Source organism: Bos javanicus, chromosome 14 (assembly GCF_032452875.1).
Source record: "Bos javanicus breed banteng chromosome 14, ARS-OSU_banteng_1.0, whole genome shotgun sequence".
Lineage (NCBI taxonomy): Eukaryota > Metazoa > Chordata > Mammalia > Artiodactyla > Bovidae > Bos > Bos javanicus.
The window spans coordinates 704,544-728,788 of record NC_083881.1 but is presented as its reverse complement, the minus strand read 5'-3'; the positions used below and the strand labels follow the sequence as shown (position 1 = coordinate 728,788).

Below are 24,245 nucleotides of genomic sequence, written 5' to 3'. Positions count from 1 at the left end.
CAACCCAAATTCCAGACTCTCAGAAGGAAATCACAAGCTCAGCATAAGCCACATTGTTTGAACCAAGAGTTGGGCACAGCGAGCCATTCTTATCAGTTTATCAGTTCGGAGAATTATGGGAACTCTCCGAAATCAAATTCCCAGATGACCAAGGCCAAGCAGACCTTTCTGAGGGTGGCAGTCTCAGGTCTGCTACGTTTCTTCACAGTGATAAACAACAAAATACGTGCAATGCAAGTCTACGGAAAACTACAAAACATTTCTGAGATTTTGAAAGATAAATAGAGAGATGTACCAGGTTCATGCATCAGACTCAATAGGGATATCAGTTCTTTCCAGGTTGACCTAGAAAATCAACACAATTCCAATGAAAATCCTATCAGGTTTTATTGTAGACATTGACAAACACCTTAAGTATGTATGGAAACATGAAAGACTTCAAAAAGCCGAAACAATTTTGAAAAGGAACAAGGTTGGAGGACCTGATTTCAAAATGTTCTGTAAAGCTGTAATGATTGAGACAGTATAATAGTGTCCTAATGGGAGAAGGCAATGGCACCCCACTCCAGTACTGTTGCCCAGAAAATCCCACGGATGGAGGAGGCTGGTGGGCTACAGTCCATGGGGTCGCTAAGAGTCGGACACGACTGAGCGACTGATCGACTTCACTTTCACCTTCCACTTTCATGCATTGGAGAAGGAAATGGCAACCCACTCCAGTGTTCTTGCCTGGAGAATCCCATGGATGGAGAAGCCTGGTGGGCTGCAGTCCATGGGGTCGCACAGAGTCGGACACGACTGAAGCGACTTAGCAGTAGCAAGGGAGACACACAGATCAGCGGACAGAATAGAAAATCCAGAAATATACTACACACATTTCTTTAAACAAATGGTAATAGAACTATTAGATATCGATATTAAAGAGAAAGAACCTCCACCCTTACCTTACAACAGATACAAAAATTAGCTTGAAATGGACCATGGACCTAAATATGAAAGCTAAAATTATAAAAACTTCTAGATAAAATGTAGACAGATTTCCTAAATAGGACACAAAAAGCACAGACCATTTAAAAAAATTTTTGATAAACTTAAAAGCTTTTGCTCTTGAAAAGGAAATAAAATGACAAGCCACAGCTTGCAGAAAATATTTGCAATACATGTATTTGCAAAGGATTACAGTTGTATCCAGATGTACAAGTGTTGTTGTTGTTCAGTCGCTAAGTCCTGTCTGACTCTTTTGCAGCCCCGTGGGCTGTAGTGCACGAGGCTCCCCTGCCCATGGGATTCTCCAGGCAAGAATACTGGAGTGGGCTGCCATTTCCTGCTCCAGGGGATCTTCCCAACCCAGTCTCCTGCATTAGCAGGCAGTTTCTTTACCTCTGAGCCACCAGGGAATGTCGTAATTAGAAGACATTCAACCTAATTTTTTTTAGATGGGCAAAACATTTTAGGAAGCTCATAAAAGAAGATACATAGGAATTTCACCGGCAGTCCAGTGGTTGACTCTGTGCTTCCACTGCAGGGGGTGCAGGTTTGATCCTTTATCGGGGAACTAAGATCCCGCAAGCCTCTAAGCCAAAAAAAAAAGAAAATTTCCTTAATTGAATAAAAATGAAAATACAATATATCAAGTTTAAAAACTACATATAAAAAAGAAGATATGCAAACGGCCAGTAAGCACACGAATTGTTTTCAAAATCATTAGCCATCAAGGACATGCATGCAATTTAAAACCACAATGAAATACCACTCTACATTCAGTAGAACAGCTAAAATTAAAAGATTTACATTAGCATACTGCCAAAGATGTAGAGCAACTGGAATTCTCATTTACTGTTGATGGAAAAGTAAAATAGTATAACCACTTTGGAAAACAATCTGGCAGTTTATAACAGATATTTACAGAATGAAAACCACAATCACAGAAAACTAACCAAACTGATCACATGGACCACAGCCTTGTCTAACTCAGTGAAACTATGAGCCATGCCGTGTAGGGCCACCCAAGACAGATGGGTCATGGTAGAGAGTTCTGACAAGATATGGTTCTCTGAAGAAGGAAATGGCAAACCACGTCAGTATTCTTGCCTTGAGAACTCCATGAACAGTATGAAAAGGCAAAAAGATATGACACAGAAAGATGAACTCCCCAGGTCGGTAGGTGCCCAATATGCTACTGGACAGGAGTGGAGAAATAACTCCAGAAGGAATGAATAGACGGAGCCAAAGCAAAGACAACACCCAGATGTGGATGTGACTGGTGATGGAAGTAAAGTCCAATGCTACAAAGAACAATATTGCATAGGAACCTGGAATGTTAGGTCCATGAATCGAGGTAAATTGGAAGTGGTCAAACAGGAGATGGCAAGAGTGAACATTGACATTTTGGGAATCAATGAACTAAAATAGACTGGAATGGGAGAATTTAATTCAGATGACCATTGTATCTACTACTGTGAGCAAGAACCCCTTAGAAGAGATGGAGTAGCCCTCATAGTCAACAAAAGAGTCCAAAATGCAGTCCTTGGGTGCAATCTCAAAAATGACAGAATGATCTCTGTTCGTTTCCAAGGCAAACCATTCAGTATCACGGTAATCCAAGTCTATGCTTTAACCAGTAAATGCCGAAGAAACTGAAGTTGAATGGTTCTTTGATGATCTACAAGACCTTCTAGGACTTAACACCAAAAAAAAGGTGTTCTTTTCATCATAGGGGACTGGAATGCAAAAGTAGGAATTCAAGGGCTACCTGGAATAACAGGCAAGTTTGGCCTTGGAGTACGAAATAAAGCAGGCAAAGGCTAACAGAGATTGTCAAGAGAACACATTGGTCATAGAAAACACCTTCTTCCAACAACACAAGAGAAGACTCTATACATGGACATCACCAGACGGTCAATACTGAGATCAGATTAATTATATTATTTGCAGCCAAAGATGGAGAAGCTCTATACAGTCAGCAAAAACAACACTGGAAGCTGACTGTGGCTCAGATCACGAACTGCTTATTGGCAAATTCAGACTTAAATTGAAGAAAGTAGGGAAAACCACTAGACCATTCAGATATGACCTAAGTCAAATCCCTTACAGTGGAAGTGAGAAGTAGATTCAATGGATTAGATCTGATAGAGTGCCTGAAGAATTATGGACAGAGGTTCGTGACATTGTACAGGAGGCAGTGATCAAGACCATCCCCAAGAAAAAGAAATGCAAAAAGGCAAAATGGTTGTCTGAGGAGGCCTTACAAATTGCTGAGAAAAGAAGAGAAGCAAAAGACAAAGGAGAAAAGGAAAGATATACCCATCTGAATGCAGAGTTCCAAAGAATAGCAAGGAGAGATAAGAAAGCCTTCCTCAGTCATCAATGCAAAGAAATGTGCAGAATACATCATGTGAAATGCTGAGCTGGATAAAGCACAAGCTTGAATCAAGATTGCTGGGAGAAATATCAGTAACCTCAGACATGCAGATGACACCACCCTTGTGGCAGAAAGCAAAGAAGAACTAAAGAGCCTCTTGATGAAAGTTAGAGAGGAAGTGAAAAAGCTGACTTAAAGCTTAACATTCAAAAAACAAAGATCATGGCATCTGGCCCCATTACTTCATGGCAAATAGATGGGGAAACAGTGACAGACATTATTTTCTTGGACTCCAAAACCATTACAGATGGTGACTGTAGCCATGAAATTAAAAGACGCTTGCTCCTTGGAAGAAAAGCCATGACAAAGCTAGACAGAATATTAAAAAGCAGAGACATTACTTTGCTGACAAAGGTCCGTCTAGTCAAAGCTATAGTTTTTTCAGTGAAGAAGTGAAATGAAATGAAGTCACTCAGTCGTGCCCAACTCTTTGCAACCCTGTGGACTGTAGCCTACCAGGTTCCTCCGTCCATGGGATTCTCTAGGCAAGAATACTGGATTGGGTTGCCATTTCCTTCTCCAGGGGATCTTCCCAACCCAGGGATTGAACCCAGGTCTCTGCATTGCAGGCAGATGCTTTACCTTCTGAGCCACCAGGGAACCCTGGTGGATGTGAGAGTTGGACTATAAAGAAAGCTGAGTGCCGAAGAATTGATGGTTTTGAACTGTGGTGTTGGAGAAGACTCTTGAGAGTCCTTTGGACTGCAAGGAGATCAAACCAGTCTATCCTAAAGAAGATCAGTCCTGAATATTCATTGGAAGGACTGACTGATGCTGAAGCTAAAACTCCAATACTTTGGCCACCTGATGTGAAGAACTGACTCATTTGAAAAGACCCTTGATGCCGGGAAAGATTGAAGGCAGGAGGAGAAGGGGACGACAGAGGATGAGATGGTTGGATGACACCACCGACTCGACGGACATGAGTTTGAGTAAACTCTGGGAGTTGGTGATGGACAGGGAAGCCCGGCATGCTGCAGTCCATGGGGGTCGCAGAGTCAGACACGACTGAGCGACTGAACTGAACTGAACTGTATGATCTAGCAGTTCTATTCCTATATTTTTATCCAAAGACTTATATACTATACAAGTGTCCATAGAAGCTTTATTCATAATAACCAAAAAAAATTTGACTAAAATGTCCAGGGACAGGTAAAGGAATACACTCATTGTGATAGTTATATAACAGAATACTACTCAGCCATCAGATCAGATCAGATCAGATCAGTCACTCAGTCGCGTCCGACTCTTTGCGACCCCATGAATCGCAGCACGCCAGGCCTCCCTGTCCATCACCAACTCCCGGAGTTCACTCAGACTCACATCCATCGAGTCAGTGATGCCATCCAGCCATCTCATCCTCTGTCGTCCCCTTCTCCTCCTGCCCCCAATCCCTCCCAGCATCACAGCCTTTTCCAATGAGTCAACTCTTCGCATGAGGTGGCCAAAGTACTGGAGTTTCAGCTTTAGCATCTTTCCTTCCAAAGAAATCCCAGGGCTGATCTCCTTCACAATGGATTGGTTGGATCTCCTTGCAGTCTAAGAGACTCTCAAGAGTCTTCTCCAACACCACAGTTCAAAAGCATCAATTCTTCGGTGCTCAGCCTTCTTCACAGTCTAACTCTCACATCCATACGTGACCACAGGAAAAACCATAGCCTTGACTAGACGAACCTTTGTTGGCAAAGTAATGTCTCTGCTTTTGAATATGCTGTCTAGGTTGGTCATAACTTTCCTTCCAAGGAGTAAGTGTCTTTTAATTTCATGGCTGCAGTCACCATCTGCAGTGATTTTGGACCCCCGAAAAATAAAGTCTGACACTGTTTCCACTGTTTCCCCATCTATTTCCCATGAAGTAATGGGACCGGATGCCATGATCTTCATTTTCTGAATGTTGAGCTTTAAACCAATTTTTTCACTCTCCACTTTCACTTTCATCAAGAGGCTTTTGAGTTCCTCTTCACTTTCTGCCATAAGGGTGGTGTCATCTGCGTATCTGAGGTTATTGATATTTCTCCCAGCAATCTTGATTCCAGCTTGTGTTTCTTCCAGTCCAGCGTTTCTCATGATGTACTCTGCAGATAAGTTAAATAAGCAGGGTGACAATATACAGCCTTGACATACTCCTTTTCCTATTTGGAACCAGTCTGTTGTTCCATGTTCAGTTCTAACTGTTGCTTCCTGACCTGCATACAGATTTCTCAAGAGGCAGGTCAGGTGGTCTGGTATTCCCATCTCTTTCAGAATTTTCCACAGTTTGTTGTGATCCACACAGTGAAAGGCTTTGGCATAGTCAATAAAGCAGAAATAGATGTTTTTCTGGAACTCTTGCTTTTTCCATGATCCAGCGGATGCTGGCAATTTGATCTCTGGTTCCTCTGCCTTTTCAAAATCCAGCTTGAACATCTGGAAGTTCACAGTTCACGTATTGCTGAAGCCTGGCTTGGAGAATTTTGAGCATTAGTTTACTAGCATGTGAGATGAGTGCAATTGTGCAGTAGTTTGAGCATTCTTTGGTATTGCCTTTCTTTGGGATTGGAATGAAAACCGACCTTTTCCAGTCGTGTGGCCACTGCTGAGTTTTCCAAATTTGCTGGTATATTGAGTGCAGCACTTTCACAGCATCATCCTTCAGGATTTGGAATAGCTCAACTGAAATTCTATCACCTCCACTAGTTTTGTTCGTAGTGATGCTTTCTAAGGCCCACTTGACTTCACATTCCAGGATGTCTGGCTCTAGGTCAGTGATCACACCATTGTGATTATCTGGGTCGTTAAGATCTTTTTTGTACAGTTCTTCTGTGTATTCTTGCCACCTCTTCTTAATATCTTCTGCTTCTGTTAGGTCCATACCATTTCTGTCCTTTATCGAGCTCATCTTTGCATGAAATGTTCCCTTGGTTATGGATATATAAACTATTGTACATATAAAAATGAAAGAATGACAGCTACATGGAACAATATTATAACAAATTGTTCTCTGACCACAAAATAACTAAACTCAAAATTAACAATAATTAAAAGTACATTTGAAACTAAAATATTCTTTGTTGACTGCTCATTGAAAATGCAGAGTTTCTCACAGGGACACTTCCCAGTTTGGGCAGAGCAAATGTGGTGCTGGACTGCCCAGCACAGCCCAGGAGGGCTCAACATTTTGGTATTGACATCACACTGTCCATGTGACAGCCGAGGAAGCCAATACACACACTTTCAAAGGTACAGCCCTCCCCACCACCCACAGCCCAGGATACAGTCCATGCTTTCTGAGGGTCCTCAGGGCCCTGAGTGGTCTGCCCCTGGTGACCGCTCAGCGCCCCCCAGTTCCTCCTCTGCACACCTCACCTGCACCAATCTGCCTGGACTCCGGGCCTCTGTACCTTCCCCTTCGTGTCCTCAGGACCACAGAGGACCACAACAGCCCACTGACTTGGCTCCTTCTGAGAGATGAGATCTTCAGAAGTCATTCCTCTGGGATGAGGCCCTGATGCCCCACCAGGGCCAGACGGCCTTTGCCTCAGGGTCCCCAGTCAAGCCCTCGCCTGCCATGTGTGTGCCCCACTTACTGTAATTTTCCGTAATGTATGTGGTGCCGCCACAGTCACCTGATGCCCAGCAGGGTACATGGCACACAGCTCAATAAGTCTCGTCCTTGTTGGGTTGCCTTGTGCATTAAAGAGCACACAGCACTGTCTGGGTCCAGTGTGGGGGTGCGGTGGCAACGCGAGGGCTCCCTCAAGGTGCAGGAGACACTCACAGAAAAAGGATTAGTCCTCCCACCGGTGATTCTCTCAAGAGGCCCGGGAGAGTGTCCCGGCCGCCCGGAGGAGCACTCCATCCTGGAGACGGCGGGAGGCAGCAGGCAGGATGCTGAGTGCCAGTTCACAGGCCATGGCTTCCAGGGGCTCGGGAACCACCAGAGTCCAGCAGCAGCCCCGCCGTGTGCAACCAGCACAAGAAATGCCACGAGGCTTCCGAGGAAAACGGGGCTAGAAGCACAGTACTCAGAAATGTCACCAACGATACACTCGGAAAGTCTTAACATGATAAAAAGGACAGCACAGGTTTACTTATGTTACGTGGTTAAGAAATACAGGAATACTACAATAAATGTGGGATTTACCTTGAAGAAGACGTGAAGCCAGTTCACAGACGTGGGTGGGGAAAGGTTGTGGCTTGTGGATTATTGCGAAGTGTCTGAAATCAGATGGGAAACTGTAACATGGATGTCGGGGTGTGGCTCAGCATGGTGCTGACTGGTGAACTGAAGCAGCTGGCGGATGTCTGAGGTGTGTGTCCTGCACATCTCTAGGTGGTTGTTCATTCAGCTGGGTGCAGTTTTTACTTTCTGTTTCCACCTATTTCTCATAAACAAAATTGCACATAAACAAAGGAAGTTTGAGACTTCCTGGGAGGTCCAGTGGTGAAGACTCCAGGCATCTACTGCAGAGAGCATGGGTTCAATCCCTGGTCAGGGAACTTAGATCCCGCGTGCCACACAGTGCGGCCAAAAAGAGAGAAAAATAAATCTGCCTGTGTTCAAATTGTTCCCAAATATATCAATCATGTTGAAACAAATTCACATTTTCAAAACAAGCATTTTAGCAAAACTGTATTTTTTTAGGATTCCCTCCTATAACCAGGTTTTTTCAGTAACACCACAAAGAGATCCAGCTGAACCAAGGGTACTCACCCAATGTACAGAGAAGCCCTGGTGGGCTGTGATCCAAAGGGTTGCCAAAAAGTCTGACACTGCTTAGAGACTAAATAATAACAACAACGTCATAAAATTGTATCATGAAATTCCTCAGGCTGTGGCTCAAGGACCCACACAGGCTGAAGAGGATCCTGGGATCAGAGTCTCCCACCTGAGGGATGTCGACCAGAAGCGCTGTGGTGGAAGATGCTAGGGAGAGAGGGTTGGAGCAGGGAGGATGAACATTGATCAGCCTAAGTAGGTGTCCGTCACCACCACCAAGCAAATGAGCCTAGCTCTAGAAAGGGGCTCAGGTCACAAACCCAGGACTCCACGGCAGATTCTGAGGAAACTGGTTTGGGAAAGTCTTTACTTCTCGTCCGCTGCAGAAGGGAAAAGAGAAGAGACATGTTCCTAGGACCAGGCAGTAAGTGTAAGTGTTAGTCACTCAGTGGTGCCCGACTCTTTGTGACCCAATGGACTACAGCCCACCAGGCTCCTCTGTCCTCGGTCCTGAGATTTTCCAGGCAAGGATACTGGACCAGGCAGTAAGGGCTGGCCAAAAAAAATCACAGGAAGAAGTAGGGCCAGGTGTGCCACCCAGATCCAGCCAGAGCCCAGGTGACGGTGAACAAGCTGACCTCTGGCCCAGAGCCTCACCCAGGACTCACTTGCAGGCATGGAGTGGCAGATGACTAGGCCACAAGGAGGCCTGAGTGGCAGATGACTAGGAGGGCCAACACCCCCGGGTTGGGCTCTAATCCTGTGCCAATCCCACCATCTGACCCTCAGCTTGGTGACCTTGTCAGAGCACCCTGGTGTGTGCTTGCCGGCCTCAAGTTGCTCCCCTTACAGCAGCTATTCCTCTGCGAGCCCTGAGCGTAGGCAGATGAAGACCCCAAGTGTCCAAAGTCTGTCACCGCAACTGGATGTCGAGCATGCAGACCCTGACCTCACCTCTGGGTCATCTGACTTTTAAGACAAACTCACTCCCCAAAGGTGACAGACAGCCCTGCCTGCCGTGACCTCATGGTGTTTCTCCCAGCCAGCCGGCAAAAGGCGAGCGAAGATTTAAACACTGCTCTCCAGATTCAGGCCTAAAACCAGGTGGCCCTGTCCCCTGCCACTTCCCTCCATGCTCACAGAGACTCCTGATGAAAGGCCCCCAACTGTTCTACTCCAGATTGGGCTGAGCTGAGGGCTGGGAGCGGATCTGCCCTCAGCTGCAGGGCTGGCCAGGGCCTGTCGCAGAGGCACCCGGAGCAGGGATGGACTCGGTTCAGGAGCTGTGCAAGGGCTGGGGAGGCATGCGGCAGGCAGAAGTCGGTGTGTGCGAGGGGGTGCAGGTGGGGAGGTGCGGGCAGGCGGGGATGTCTGGACTTTACCCAGAGGCCGAGGAGCGAGGGAGGTGGCAGGGCCAGGCAGGGCCCGTGAACTTGCTCTGCAGGGCTCACTTAGAGCCCAGGAAGTGCTGGAAGTGGACCCAAGGACCTAGCAGTGACGAGGATCCTGCAGCCCCAGTCCCAGGTCATATAATCATGTGAACTGTCTGTTAAGCTCCTTCTTCCATTCAAAACCCTCCGAGCCTCAGCCTCTCACCAGGTGTAAGATCCAAAGTCCCTGTGTTCCCCTCGACACCTCGCCTCTGTCTCTACGTGGCCACCTCTGTCTTCAAGGCTCATTCCCCTCCACCTTGCAGGCCTGCTGGCTGGTCTTCAAAAGTGCACCCCAGCTGCTCGCATGCACAGGGCCTTTGCACTGGCTGTCCCTCCATCAGGAAGGTTTTGCCCTCAACACCCTCACTTCCTGTCCCACATCCGGCTCTAGTCTCCTCCCAAGAGCTGCCTGTCAGAGAGGCCCTCTGACCTCTCTGCACTGCGGGCCTCATTCCCACCTGCTCAGCCTTCCCCACATCACTCCTCCTCCCACCCTGCATCACCACCACCCTCACCTCCTTCTCTCAGTCGGCAGCCCACGTGCCTGCCAGCAGGCAGCAGGCTTCTGCTGGGTTCCCTGCAGGGGTGAGAGATGGCGGCAATGCCGGTAGTGGAGCAGATAACCGGACGCACGGTCCTGACAGAAGCCTTACGAGACGGCGTCACGAGCCGGCTGATGAGGGGCTGAGGTTTCGGAAGGCCAATGTCCACAGTCACCCGTTACCCTTACTGGCAGGCAGTCCTTGGCTAGGGTCCCCCACCTCCATGACCCTCTGTCTCCCCTCCCAGGCTCTGAGAGTGCCCGCCAGTCAAGGAACAGGGCCAGGGAGCCTGGGGTTCTTCTCCCCCTCCAGCTTCAGGCCTGCCCTTCCCTGGGCTGCTCCTGGCCATGGAAATGGAGCCAGAGAGAGCAGAGGTTCTTTGTTTGCTCCCTGCTGTCCCCACAACGTGCCTGGCACCTGGCAGGCTGTCAAGATCTCTGGGTTGATGAGAAAATGCATTTAGCTCTTCCCCTGCGCCAGACACAGCCCTTGCTGTGTTACACACGTCACCTCATTCAGGCCTCACACAGCAGGGGGAGGAGGTAGCACATCGCCCACCACGACAGATGAAGGGATAGAGGCACGCACATGGGGGCCGCTGGGGCCACGCGGCCACGCCGAGGCCTGATGTGCAATCACTCGACGCTGCTGATGGCAGGACCTGAGGCGGGCTCCCACGCTGGGGTCTGCACTAGGAGCAGACATCAACCGAGGGTCAGGGTAAGGAGTGACACAGGTCCGGGCTGAGGCTTTTGGAGTCCGAGGGCCTGAACCCAACCACACACATCCCCAGCAGCCTGGTCCCCAACCCCTCCCCTCTGTAATGCTGCCGCGCCCTCCTCCTCCTGGCTGCCCTCAGATGATGCTTCGTAAAAGGCAGAGAGGGCACTACAGGAGATGCTGCCAGGCTCCAGGGCCTGACAGGGCCCTCCTGCCCCTGGCCTGGCCTCTAACTCACCCCTTTATGAGGGGTGACGGGATGACCCCCGTTGGTGACCAAGGTCTCATTCCCAGAACACTCTGCCTCTAACTAGCACCTGGAGACGTTTTCCTCTGAGGCTTTCTCCCCGACTCTGGCTGGCAGGACCCCAGGCTGGTGCGCAGGGTCCCCTGCTTCTCCCAGGCCACTGCCTCCCCAGGCCTCTAGACGCAGGGAGGGGCAGCCGTTCCCTCAGAAACCCAGAGGCTCATCCTCAGACACTCAGCTAGCATCTGGCCTGCTTCTACCACTAGCCAACGTGCCTTCTCCAGCTCTGTGGTGGGAATTCTTTGAGAAAAAAGGAAAAAAGTTTGTGTGTTTCTTGAGCACCTATTGTGTTCTGGGGCCTGTCCCGGGCTCAGGGGTGCAGAGCAGTATGTGCTGTGACTCTCGTCCTCCCACAACAGCACCTGTCTTCCCCAAGTGGAGCCTGCATCCAACAGGGGGTCAGAAAGACCTCTTGGCAGCATGCAGAGAGGCTGAGGCTGGAGGCAGGAAGAGCAGGCCAGAGACTCGGCAGCCTGCCCCAAACCCCAACCTTGACAGCTGGGAAAAGGCAGGAAGCATGGGCTAGTCGTGGGGACCTGGGAAGCCCAGGTGCTTGGAGGGTGGTGCCTCAGTGCCTCGCCCAGAGGAGGAGGTGTCTGTACCATCTGCCTGGGGTGGGGGGTATTAGGGCTGTCAGCAGTAGTGGAGGGTGCTGGTAGTCAGGAGCCAGCTGACTCTGTGGGGCACAGACTGGGCAGATCCCTCCCAGGAGCTCCCCATCAGCACCAGGATGTGACTGCAAGCCCGCAGACCCTGCGGTTAAATAGGACTGAAATGATCATGTGGCCGATATAGCTCGATGTGCGCTGGCCACATGCGGACTGACCCCTCCCCACAAGGGATATGGGAAGTGAAGGGGGTGCAGACAGAGGGCTCCAGGTTAAATAAAGGCCCCTGTTCTTCAACCATCTTCTTGAGAAGATGGCTGTAAAAGGAAGCTTGTTAAACCTACAAAGCATCCTCAGCCAAGACGGGAGCAAAGATCCCTGAGGGCCTCGCCAAGCTGGCACACAGAGCAGAATCTAATGAGGTAAATCTGAATGGGGACAAACTGTGCAAAAGCCAGTGGCCCAACACCAGAGGGTGTCTGACTCAGCATAAGTGAGTGGGAAAACACTGAAGTTTTGTCTGCAGAGAATTCCTGTAGAGCCCGAGGGGAGTGCGAGTCCCCGCAGCACTTCCATCCTGTGCCTTCTGCAGGCTTGTGCTGCTCTTTGAGGCACAGGAGGCCTAAAGCCTGTTGCCTTTCTGACTTACTGATTCCTGGGTGACCTCACCCACTCCCGTGGCTTCATTTGCCATCTAAAAGCTGATGAGCCCCAAATGATATCTTTCTAGCATACACGGCGGGCTCTCCCATGGGACCGGAGCAGGAAGCATTGCCTCCTTGAATGAACTCCTTGGAGGCTTCAACAGCACCCACTCTCAGCAGCACTTCCAAACCTGATTCGGGGTCTTTGCTCTAAACCTGGTCTTGTTCCCTCTGGGTTGGTGTCACCAGAGGCTGTAGCACACAAACCAGTAACTGTGTTGCTGTCCCTGTTCACACCCATGCTGGATACCAGTCCACCCAGTACCCACAGAAATTTTCTCAACCCCATCCACTTCGCTCCTTGGTACCACCCGTGTTCAAGCCACCTGCGTTACTTGCTTGGGTAACTGTGGCGGCCTCCTTACTGTGTTCGACTTAGCGGCTTTCTCTCCAGTCCATTCCCACACTCCCTTCTTAAAGCCCTTCAAGCTTTCACGAGGCCCTTAGGACGAAGATCAACAGACCCATGGCCGCCAGGCCTGCTCACAGTCTGGGCCCTCTGTCCTCCTCCACACACACAGCAGCTCCCCTCCTCCGGCCCATCACTTCAGCCAGCCTCTTTCAGTCCCTTCCTGGGAGCACACTGACCCAGGGCCTCTGTATGGGCTGTCATGCCTGCTAGAAAGTTCTTCTCCCACCAGAAACTTCCCTTGTATCATTTCAATCATCACTTCTTCCGGGAAGGCTGCCCTTAGCTGACTGGGTCTAACCCACACACCACACCTTCTCTGGGCACCACACATTCATCACAGCAGTAATTTGACATTTATGTGTGATTTTTCAATTCACAGCTGCTCTCCTCTGTACTCAATATGGCCAGTAAGGTGGGAATAATGCCTGATTATGACATTGAACCCCTGATTTCTAGCACAATGCCCTCCATACAGTTGATGCTATATATATATATAAAGAAAGCAGTACTGGTACAAAGGGAAATACAGATGGTGTATCAGAGTTCTTACATATTAAGAGATTTATTTTAAGGAACTGGCTCACACAATTGGAAATAGCAAGTCCGAAGTCTGCAGAGCAGACCAGCAGACGGGAAACTCAGACAATTTCTAAAACAGTGCTGAGGCACAACTACTTCTTCCCTGGAAAAACCTCAGTTTTCTCTTCTTAAGGCTTTCGAATGATTGCTTTTGGTTGGTTAACCCAAGATAAAGCCCACGCACATGACTGAGGATAATCTACTTTAAAGTCAACTTTCATAGCAATGACTAGGCTAGTGTTTGACCAAATTCCTAGGCAGCACCATAGCCCAGCCAAGCTGACCCAGAAAATCTAACCGTCACAGACGGCAAAGAAAGCATCCACCCAAGGAGAGGCCAACAGTGAGATAATACTGGAGGTGGAAGAGGCTTGGACCATGATAAGCTTATTTTCACACGCTGGAGGAAATCCCAGCAGAGATATTCTATTAAGAGCCGAACATGTGGAGAGGAGATCTCTGAAGAAAGCTCAGCCCTGGTCCCCAGGGCCAGAGTGATTCAGCCAGGATTACAGTCTGGGGTGTCGGAGGAGGGTGGGGGTAGGCCTCCCATTGTGAGGTCCAGGTAGAATGCTCAGCTCAGACTGACCCCAGTCCTGGCTGATCTTCGACTGCGTCCTCACCCCCACTCTACTGTCAAGCGTGAGCACTCTGGCTTATACCAAGATGCCACCACCTCCTCCTGTTCAAGAGCAGACACTCGCAGAACCAGTGGAGGTCATGAAGACATGGCCTCACTCCTGCCAAGGTCAGACCTGCAAATTTCTCAGTAGATGGCTCTAAAACGGGGAAGTGCTATAAGGACTCAGAAATCTGCGTTCTTAGAAACTGATGAGGAATGCAGTCTTGGGTTCTTGAAGAATAATAAGAAAATTCAAGAATCCAGAGAAGAGCGGGCACAGGAGGGGCACCGCCAGGGAATTTGGAATAGGGCAGCTGAGTCAACAGAAACGGAAACCAAGCTGCAAGGAGCCGAGTACCTGGACACGGGAGCCCCTGGGAAAGCTGCCAGAGAAAGTCTCTGAGCACCTGGGACTAGAAGAAAGCATAGCCCGGCGTCCAGGTGTCCAAGATAGAATGTCACCAGGAGGAGGCTGACAACTAAATCCAAGATCCCCAGGAAAGGGCACCCTCTCCAGGAAGGAAGGTGACGAGTTTTCATTCAACAGATGTTCACTGGTCATCTACCTTCACGACACCTGGCCCTTTGCTGGATGCTGGCGAGTCACACAGTCCTTGCCCTCGATGTGAAGTGAGTGAAACGGGCTAAAGAGCTAACTGCATAGGCCCAGGCAAATGCTGTGACAAAGGACACGTCCGTGGGGGCAGCCTAGAGGGCGGGACCGGGAAACTCCACAGAGGAGGCACCTTGAGAGGAAAGCTGGCTGGACAGAGAAGGGGTGGAACATTCGAGGCTGCAGGGGCCCAGCACATAGGCCTGGAGGCATGGAGAGCTGAGCCTATTAGAGCAGAGAGAGCACGGAGGAGGTGCAGCCTCTGACCTCACAATACCCAGGCCCACTGGGCCAGCCTTGCGACTTGCAAACTCTGGTGCCCTCCTCCAGCCCGGGCGAGGCCCGAGGCCCTGGGCAGCCTCCAGGTGCAGGGTCCTCCTGAGGGCCGCACCCTTCCTGCTGCCCTGGGGCATGTCTCTACTCACCAATTATGAGGGGCTTCGGCATCAGATCGAGAGGCTGGTGCGGGAAAATGAGGAACTGAAGAAGCTGGTGCGGCTCATTCGGGAGAATTACGAGCTCAAGTCAGCGATCAAGACACAGGCGGGCAGCCTGGGCATCAGCGGGTTCAGCAGCGGGCTCAGTGAGGCGGCGGCCAGTGCTTCTCCACACCAGGGTAACTGCAAGAGGCTGAGTTCAAGAAAAGCAGGGAGGGAAGGGTGAGACCGCAACCACAAGGGAGGGAGTCTGGTGTTCAGGTCTGGGGAGAAGGGCATAGACAGCAAGAAACATGAGGTCAGCAGGCCCCCTGGTGGGGGGCGGTGAGGACACAGGACAGTCAAGATAGAAGGACAAAACTAGGTGCCAGCCCCGTTCGCCCGACAGCAGGAACCCTTGCCCGAACCCTCCCCTCAGGTGAACTTGCAAGCAGTTCCACAGACTGAATTTTCCAGCCCTGAAACCCAAACGTGCTGCCCCACTGGACCCGACTCAGCACCCACCCTCCGCTTCTCCACCCCGCCCCTCCACCCTCCCCTCCGTCCCTCCCTCAGCACCCCAGGCCTCTCCCCCGTTCCTCTCCACTCAGAGGTGACCAGAAGGCAACTAGCCACCTGAGTCCAAAAGCCAAGCAGAGAAACAAGAACTGAGGCTTGAGGTTGGAAATCACTAATGCGTGACACCCCTGGGGCTGGAGAGGATGTTGAGAGCGGGGTGAGACAGAAAAACTGGCAAAGAAGTTAGAGGTGTTTGCAGAAAAGCAGTTAAAGTGATGACCTTCAGGGCTAGGCCTGGAGCTTAGGGACTGGGCCAGAAGAGTGTTCAGGGGCCAGGAAGCCAGAGAGGCTTCACGGTTGACTGTGGGGATGGCAAAAAGGGATGCACCAGAACAGAAAGCTGTGGGCACAGAATGGCTGGTATTGAAGCAATCAGAGAGAGAACTTCCCAGGGTGTGGCAATAGGCTGTCAGAGCATGCTGGTAAGGAGCTGACGAAACGCCTTCGCATTTGTTATACCCACATCCTCTCCCTGTCTACAACGTCCTTCCTGTCCTGGAGAAGGCTGTGTGCCTCCTTCCCAGGTGCACTTCTGCACCCACACTTGGCACCCACGCACCCCTGTGGAGACCCCCACTCCATCAAAGGCCCCGCTCGTGCCATCCTGCTGCCCCCACCTCCACTCCGCTCATCAACAGGAGGCCAGCCCCCTTCACTGAAAGAGGACTCTGGTCTTTCAGTCTTTACCACTTAAGGCTCCATAGCTCTGCAGTGGACCTTGACACTCTGCTGTTCTAGAAAGGTGGCTTTCTAGGTGCCGCATCCTTCTCAAACTCTGCATGCCACTCGGTTTTCTGGCCGTGCAAGGTATGTGGGGTCTTAGCTCCCTAGCCAAGGATCGAAATCGAACTCATGTCCCCTTCACTGGAAGGCAAAGTCTTAAGCACTGGACTGCCAGGGAAGTCGCTGCGTGGCACTTGGGACTGATAACCCTCCTCTTTCTGAGTTCCAAGAACACCTTCAGCTGGGTCATCCTCCCCCATCTCAGCTCCTAGTCTGGTTCAGGCCCTGCCCTCCAGCCAGCCTGCCCACCTGGGCTTTTCTCTCCACTAGAAGTGGTAATCTGGAGAAGGCAATGGCACCCCACTCCTGTATTCTTGCCTGGAAAATCCCATGGACGGAGGAGCCTGGTAGGCTGCAGTCCATGGGGTCTCAAAGAGTAGGACACGACTGAGCGACTTCACTTTCACTTTTCACTTTCATGCATTGGAGAAAGAAATGGCAACCCACTCCAGTGTTTTTGCCTGGAGAATCCCAGGGACAGGGGAGCCTGGTGGGCTGCCGTCTATGGGGTCGCACAGAGTCGGACACGACTGAAGTGCCTTAGCAGCAGCAGCAGCAGCAACAGAAGTGGTAATCAGGCCAAGGAGTCCCTGGAACTCAGCTCACTCTAAACTAGGCATGCTTCTGATTAAGAACTTGACCTTTTGACCTGAGGCTATTCCCCTCAGGTCTGGGCTCCTTCCCCTACAGTCCAGTTCCAGTTGGAAGCTGCCTCCCCCTGCTTTCTGCCCATTGGGTTTCCCACCTCCCAGCCTGGCTGTGGTCTGGAACTAGGCTTCACACTCCTCCCTTACTGGTCACAAGCACAAAGTTCTCTCTCCTCTGAAAGGGTCTACTTCCATGATTCTGAGACAACAGACAGAGCAACAAAAATGATATGCTCAGGGAGATACAATATTTAAGAAATGTTATACTTCAATAGAATGGGAAAGACTAGAGATCTCTTTAAGAAAATTAGAGATACCAAGGGAACATTTCATGCAAAGATGGGCACAATAAAGGACAGGAATAGTATGGACCTAACAGAAGCAGAAGATATTAAGAACAGGTGACAAGAATACACAGAAGAACCATACAAAAAAAGATCTTCATGACTCAGATAATCACGATGGTGTGATCACTCACCTAGAGCCAGACATCCTGGAATGTGAAGTCAAGTGGGCCTTAGAAAGCATCATCACGAACAAAGCTAGTGGAGGTGAGGGAATTCCAGTTGAGCTATCTCAAATCCTAAAAGATGATGCTGTGAAAGTGCTGCACTCAATATGCCAGCAAATTTGGAAAACTCAGTAGTGCCCACAGGACTGGAAAAGTCCTGCCTTTCATTCCAATCCCAAAGAAAGGCGATGCCAAAGAAGGCTCAAACTACCACACAATTGCACTTATCTCACATGCTAGTAATGCTCAAAATTCTCCAAGCCAGGCTTCAGCAATATGTGAACCGTGAACTTCCAGATGTTAAGCTGGTTTTAGAAAAGGTAAAGGAACCAGAGATCAAATTGCCAACATGCATTGGATTATCAAAAAAGCAAGAGAGTTCTTAAAAAACATCTACTTCTGCTTTATTGACTATGCCAAAGCCTTTGACTGTGTGGATCACAACAAACTGTGGAAAATTCTTAAAGAGATGGAAATACCAGATCACAGGACCTGTCTCCTGAGAAATCTGTATGCAGTTCAAGAAGCAATGGTTAGAACTGGGTATGGAACAACAGACTGGTTCCAGATTGGGAAAGGAATACGTCAAGGCTGTGTATTGTCACTCTGCTTATTTAACTTATATACTGGGTGATCATTGGAAGGACTGATGTTGAAGCTGAAACTCCAATACTTTGGCCACCTGATGCGAAGAACTGACTCATTGGAAAAGACCCTGATGCTGGGAAAGATTGAGGACAGGAGAAGAAGGGGATGACAGAGGATGAGATGGTTGGATGGCATCGCCAACTCAATGGACATGGGTTTGGGTGGACTCCGGAAGTTAGTGATGGACAGGGAGGCCTGGTGTGCTGCGGTTCATGGGGTCGCAAAGAGTCGGACATGACTGAGTGACTGAACCGAACTGAACTGAACAGAGTACATCATGAGAAATACTGGACTGGATGAAGCACAAACTAGAATCAAGATTGTCTGGAGAAATATCAATAACCTCAGATATACAGATGACACCACCCTTATGGCAGAAAGCAAAGAAGAACTAAAGAGCCTCTTGATGAAAGTAAAAGAGGAAAATGAAAAAGTTGGCTTAGAATTCAACATTCAGAAAACTAAGATCATGGCATCTGGTCCCATCACTTCATGGCAAATAGATGGGGAAACAATGGAAACAGAGACAGACTTTATTTTCTTGGGCTCCAAAATCACTGCAGATAGTGACTGCAGCCATGAAATTAAAAGATGCTTGCTCCTTGGAAGAAAAGTTATGACAACCTAGACGGCATATTAAAAAGCAGAGACATTACTTTGCCATCAAAGGTCTGTCTAGTCAAAGCTATGTTTTTTTCAGTAGTCACGTTCACATATGGATGTGAGTTGGACCATAAAGAAAGCTGAGCATGGAAGAATTGATGCTTTTGAACTGTGGTGTTGGAGAAGACTCTTGAGAGTCCCTTGGACTGCAAGGAGATCCAACCAGTCCATTCTAAAGGAAATCAGTCCTAAATATTCATTGAAAGGACCGATGCTGAAGCTGAAACTCCAATACTTTGGCCCCCTGATGTGGAGAACTGACTTATTTGAAAAGACCCTGATGCTGGGAAAGATTGAAGGCAGGAGGAGAAGGGGATGACAGAGGATGAGATGGTTGGATGGCATCACCGACTCAATGGACATGAGTTTCAGTAAGCTCCCGGAGTTGGTGATGGACAAGGAAGCCTGGCATGCTGCAGTCCATGGGGGTCACAAAGAGTCAGACACAACTGAGCAACTGAATTGAACTGAACACTTGAAGAAATTAGACTGTGATTCCCAACTCCCAAGCTAACCAAGCAAGCCTTCTCCTTTTAAGTTTGGTTCTTGAGAGAATTCTTGGACCACTTCTGCTCTCCCACTCTGAAGGGTCAAGCTTGGAGGGTTAGGAAAAGACTTCTGGTGACAAGCCCAGACAGCTGGCCCTGAAGGGGGAAAGGGACATTTCAGGGGGAAGAACAGTCTGTGCAAAGGCCCGGGCCAAAGGTTTGCAGGACTGAGAAATAGATTGTGTGGTTAAAGCCTGTGGTGTGCATGGTGTTTAGTGTGTGGGTGTGGGTATGGAGTGGGGGGGGTGTGTGAGCATGTGAACGTCGTGTTAGTGTGTATGACCCATGAGTGTATAATGTGATGTATGTGTGGAGTGTGTGGTATAGGTGGGTAAGTGACTAATGTGTAACATGTGTGCCTTGGAAGTGTGTGTTGTACAAGTATGAAAAAAGGTGTGTGTGTGTGAATGTGTGAGTGTAGTATGTGTGGCGTATGTGTCTTGTGAGTTGCTATGTGTATAGCATGTGGATAATCATATACTTTGATAGAATACAATAGTATGTGTAAGTATGTTTGTGAATGTGTGTTTTAGTGTGGGACATGTATGAGTGTGTGGTGTGTGGGTATTAGAGTGTGTGTATGCTCTGTGTGCTAGTGTGAGGTGTGTGTGTACTGTTTGCATTTGTGAGTGTACTTGAGGGGTTGGGGTCATTGAGAGGTGCTGATGCAGTTAGAGGCAAGCAGGGCTCAGATGCTGAGGACTTCGAAGGACATACTGAGGAGCTTGGACTTGCTCCCAAAGGCAGTGAGCAGACGCTGGCAGGTTCCTACAAGGAGTAATCATATTTATGCTTCAGAAAGACCATTCCCGCTGCTGTGGAAAATGGAGTCAAGGGAGATGAGACTAAGATAGGGAAGTGAATTAGACTGCAGCTCTTGAGTCATCCAGGTAGAAGATGATGGTGTGAGAACTAGCAGTGGAGATAAACTGATTCAAGTGACTTAGTAAGAAAATGAACAGCTCAGATGTGAGGGATGAGAGTCCAGAATGTGTCTGTGTGGCTGAGGGGACTGAGGGCATCACTTCCTGGAACCGCAGAGCCTTCCACTCCCACAGCGGCCGGGGCAGATCTCTGCAGCTGCCTCAGCGGATCTTCAGCCGCTCACCTCCCCACGCTGCCTGTTCCCCCTGCCCATTCCTTGTGCTTGGCCTTCCTCATAGAGTCAGGCTCTTAGTCTCAATATGCTCTTATGAACTTGACCTTCAATTCCTCTTTCTGGGCCTACTTTTCTCTGCCCTTACTCTTGTGCACAGCACAACCTCCTAAACCCTCCAGTCTAGTCCTCTGACCTTTCTCCCATTAGGAGGAACACAGGGTGTCAGCTTGGGCTTGTGGGTGCTCACAGCACGTGTGCCAGGCCCCTCATGGTGCAGGACAGAGCCCAGGTGGAAGAGAAGGGGTGTAGGATGAGGCCCATGGGCCAGGAGGTGGCTCTCCCCAAGCCACCGCATTCTGGCACAGAACCCCAGGGAGTACAAGAGTCTTATCAAATCTGACCTTCCAGGTTGTCACAGAGCTTTATTTTGCAGGTAAGCAGATAGAACATAATTTAATAGTTTGTTCGCTTGATTGATAATTTTAACTATTTTGACATATTATATAAAAGCCTCCATTAGTGCTCTTGATGAGGATGAGCCTGGGAGAAGGATGTCCAGTCTTGCGGGAAGAGAATAAATTGTATTTTGCTCTAAGATATTCTCATGACATACACCTGGAGCATCTAGGAAGCAGTGGAGATATGAGCCTGAGGCTCAAAGGAGAAGTCAGGGCTAGAGAGAAAAGATCCAAGAGTTTTTGATAACTGAAGTCACAAGAGGGAGTGAGACTATTTGTGAAGAGAGACGAATAGTAAGAAGAGGTTGCGAGAACAAGTCTTGAGTCAGGACAGGTAGAGAAGCTGGCAAAGGAGCATTCAGACAAGGAAAACCTCAAAGATATAATGTCACCATTATGCCAAGAGATAGCTTCAAAGGGGACAGAATTGTCAACAAAGTAAAGGCTACCTGAGAGGTCAGGCAAGAAAAGTACTAATGGTTTGGCATTATTAACCTTGACTAGAGTGACTTCAACCCCATTGTAAGTAGGAAAGCCCCACTAAGTGATGTGACGAGTGAATGAGAAAATGGAGAGAATAGATGGTTGACAGTTCATGAAGTAGGGTTTGGAGGGGCACTAGTTGGAGAGGGGCCTGGAGTCCAGAGCTGCTTTTCCTGACGGCAGAGACCTGAGTTTATTTCTATGTAAAGGGAAGATACGAAAGAAAAAAGGGATACTTTCTAGAGGAGAGCTGCCTTAACTGAAGGAAGAACATCTCTTCCCCTGTCTGAGAAGGGAAGGAGGAAGGAAAGGGGCGTGAGAATGCCGGTGGGAAGCTAAAGCAACTCCAGAACCATGGCTTTAATTTTCTCTGTAAAACTTTCATTCTCTGAGAGCAATGGTGGAGATAAAAAGGTGAGCAAAGTCTGAAATGAAGTGAAAATGGCAGAAGAAACTGAATGGAGAACCTGGGAGGTGTGTAATGGGCCCAAAGGATGCTGGCATAATGGATTATACAGGCAGCAGCCACCAACCTTCTCCAGCAGCATTTGATGGGTGGGGCAGGGCAGACACCGGAAAGCAGGCAGGTGGAGGTAAGGGCCTCTCAGCAAGAGTTCGGGCACATCAGAGAAGGAAGCAGGCACCAGCTGGGCTGTCAGATAGATGAAAATAAAGAGACCAGGGTACTAGAGATCTAGAGGCTGGCAGGGATCATGCAAGCAAGGCAGAAGGTACAACTTTGTGGGCAGACTGGGCAACCTGAGTGACAGGAAATCAGTAAACTGTTGGCTATGGGCTGAATTAACTTCACAGGGAAGAAAGGCCAAGAGATTTAGGCCTTGGTCTTGTGAACGTGGCAGGTGGGAGGTGAGCCAGGATGGGATTAAGACTGCAGGGCCTCATGCTCCTGAGGGCTCAGGGACTGTGCCAGGATGTCTCAAAGATTGAAGATGGATGGAAATTCAGGGCATTTGGAGCAAAGAGGAAATGAAGACTACACTGAAGCCTCAAGTCACTAAAACAGTGACTGCCCACCAAAGTGGTTCCTCACAGAGGTGGTCAGGACAGGGCAGGTGGTCAGGCTAGGAAGGGCTCTCAGGGCAGGAGGGCTTCTGTTGCTCTTTCTGCCAGGCACCCTCCCCTACTTCCCACTCTTTCCTCACCTAAGCCTGTCCTCACCCAGGCCCCCACTCCTGCTGCCCTTTGTCTTCCCTTGGGGTCTGCAGGCTGGTGGAAGTTTCCTCAGGCAGGTAGCAGTCTTTCCCCCTTTTCAAAAGGCCTTTTACCAGCCCTGCTCCACACAATCTCCATCCCCCTCCCCCCAGTCCGGAGCTTTCATTAACCCAAGGTCTTTACCTTGTCACCAGGTCAGGGCCTCCTTCCTCACCTCAGGAGGTGTTCTTGTCGTCCCCCCACCAGGACCCACCCAAGTCCCAGTTTCCTACCTCGGGCCTAATACTACCCCCATCCCCCCACCCCACCCCTACACCCCACCCCTGACCCAACACCCCACCCTAGGGAGTTAACCTAAGCCCGCCTAGCTCCACCCCTAGTGGGAAGCCATCCTTCCCTCAGGAACTGCCTTCCTCTTGGAACCCTTGTCTCCCTTCAGAACCAGCCCCCTCAGGACGCGTCCCTCCTCGGAACTCACCCTCCTCAGAACCCTCCCCCCTCTCAGGACCCACCCGCTATCAGAACCTCCCCGCTCAGAATCCTTCTCCCTCAGAACCCTCCCCCATCAGAACTTCCCCTCTTGGGCCTCTCCCCCCAGAACCCCACCCCCACCCCTCTCAGGACCCCAGCCCACCCTCAGCTCTTGCCTCCCTTTCGGGACCTCTGCCGCCACCTCAGAACCCGCCGCCTCTCAAGATATGTCAACACCCTCCTCTCTTTCGTCCTCCCGCCCGCTGGCCCTCTAAACCTCGGCTCTGGCAGCCTTTGCTCACTGGTTGGTTGGGCTTTCCGGGGTCGTGCCTTAAGCAACACCTTCCCTGCAAGACCCTCTGGCCCCGCCCCCAGGGCAGCCCCGGGACGCTAGCTCCGCCCACATACCCCCGCCCCTTGAGCGGGCCCCTTGCTCTGGCTCCGCCCCTACGCTCGCGCCCCGCCCCGTCAGGTCCCACCCTCTCAGGGCACCCTATAGGACCTCCGCCATCTCGGCTGTCCCACGTCTCCGTCCCCACGAGGATTGGGGTCTCGGTGGCTGGGGTGTCGGTGGCCGGGCTCCCCCTTACCCGGGTTTGGGGCCGGCATTCTCGTGCAGGAGTCAGGGTTCCGCGGCCGGCGAGGCCGCGGGCGGTCGGCAGGCCCCCGAGGGACGGCTGCGGAGGCGCAGCCGCCGGGAGCCAGAGGCCGGCCAGGGAGAAGACGCTTGGGCTTGGCCTAGGGCAGGACCATATGGCAGCCACGTGCTGACCGACGCAATGAGGGGCAGGAGACTCGAGTAGGAAACAGTTAAAACACTGTAAACTTAATTGATAAATATAAGACATTTGCTTTAAAAAAAAAAAAAGTTTGTTCGATGTAACAAAGCTTCCTGAACCCTAAACAATTCTTATGTATAAAATAAATAAGTGCAGTTAATCTAAGCTCTCTTTAAGTTTCTAACACGGTATGTAGTAACATGGGACTTCCCTGGTGGCTCCTCAGTAAAGAACCCACCTGCCAAATGCAGGAGATCTGTCTTCGATCCCTGGGTCAGAAGATCCCCTGAAGAAGGAAATGGCAACACACTCCATTATTCTTGCCTG

General features: G+C 49.9%; 1 protein-coding gene and 1 long non-coding RNA gene across 4 annotated transcripts in view; one reads left to right on the top strand and one right to left on the bottom strand.

The window, feature by feature from the left end:
• Positions 1–1,586: 1,586 nt before the first annotated feature.
• Positions 1,587–23,953, bottom strand: LOC133260146 (uncharacterized). Of its 2 annotated transcripts, XR_009740667.1 has the most exons (4): positions 22,852–23,953; positions 22,029–22,147; positions 15,086–15,290; positions 1,587–7,779 (listed from the first exon to the last, which is right to left on the bottom strand). It is a non-coding gene; the product is annotated as an uncharacterized LOC133260146 (long non-coding RNA). The 2 variants fall into 2 exon arrangements; XR_009740668.1 differs by having other exon boundaries at positions 22,029–23,944.
• The window catches only part of SPATC1 (spermatogenesis and centriole associated 1), a 29,910-nt gene continuing 19,474 nt past the window's right edge, over positions 13,810–24,245 (top strand). Inside the window, exon 1 of one of the 2 annotated variants that reach the window (XM_061438160.1) lies at positions 13,810–15,276. In XM_061438160.1, coding sequence (XP_061294144.1) covers positions 15,072–15,276 — 205 coding nt within the window. In that variant the 5' untranslated portion in view covers positions 13,810–15,071. The remainder of the gene's footprint in view (positions 15,277–24,245) is intronic. The other variant, XM_061438159.1, reaches the window with a different exon arrangement.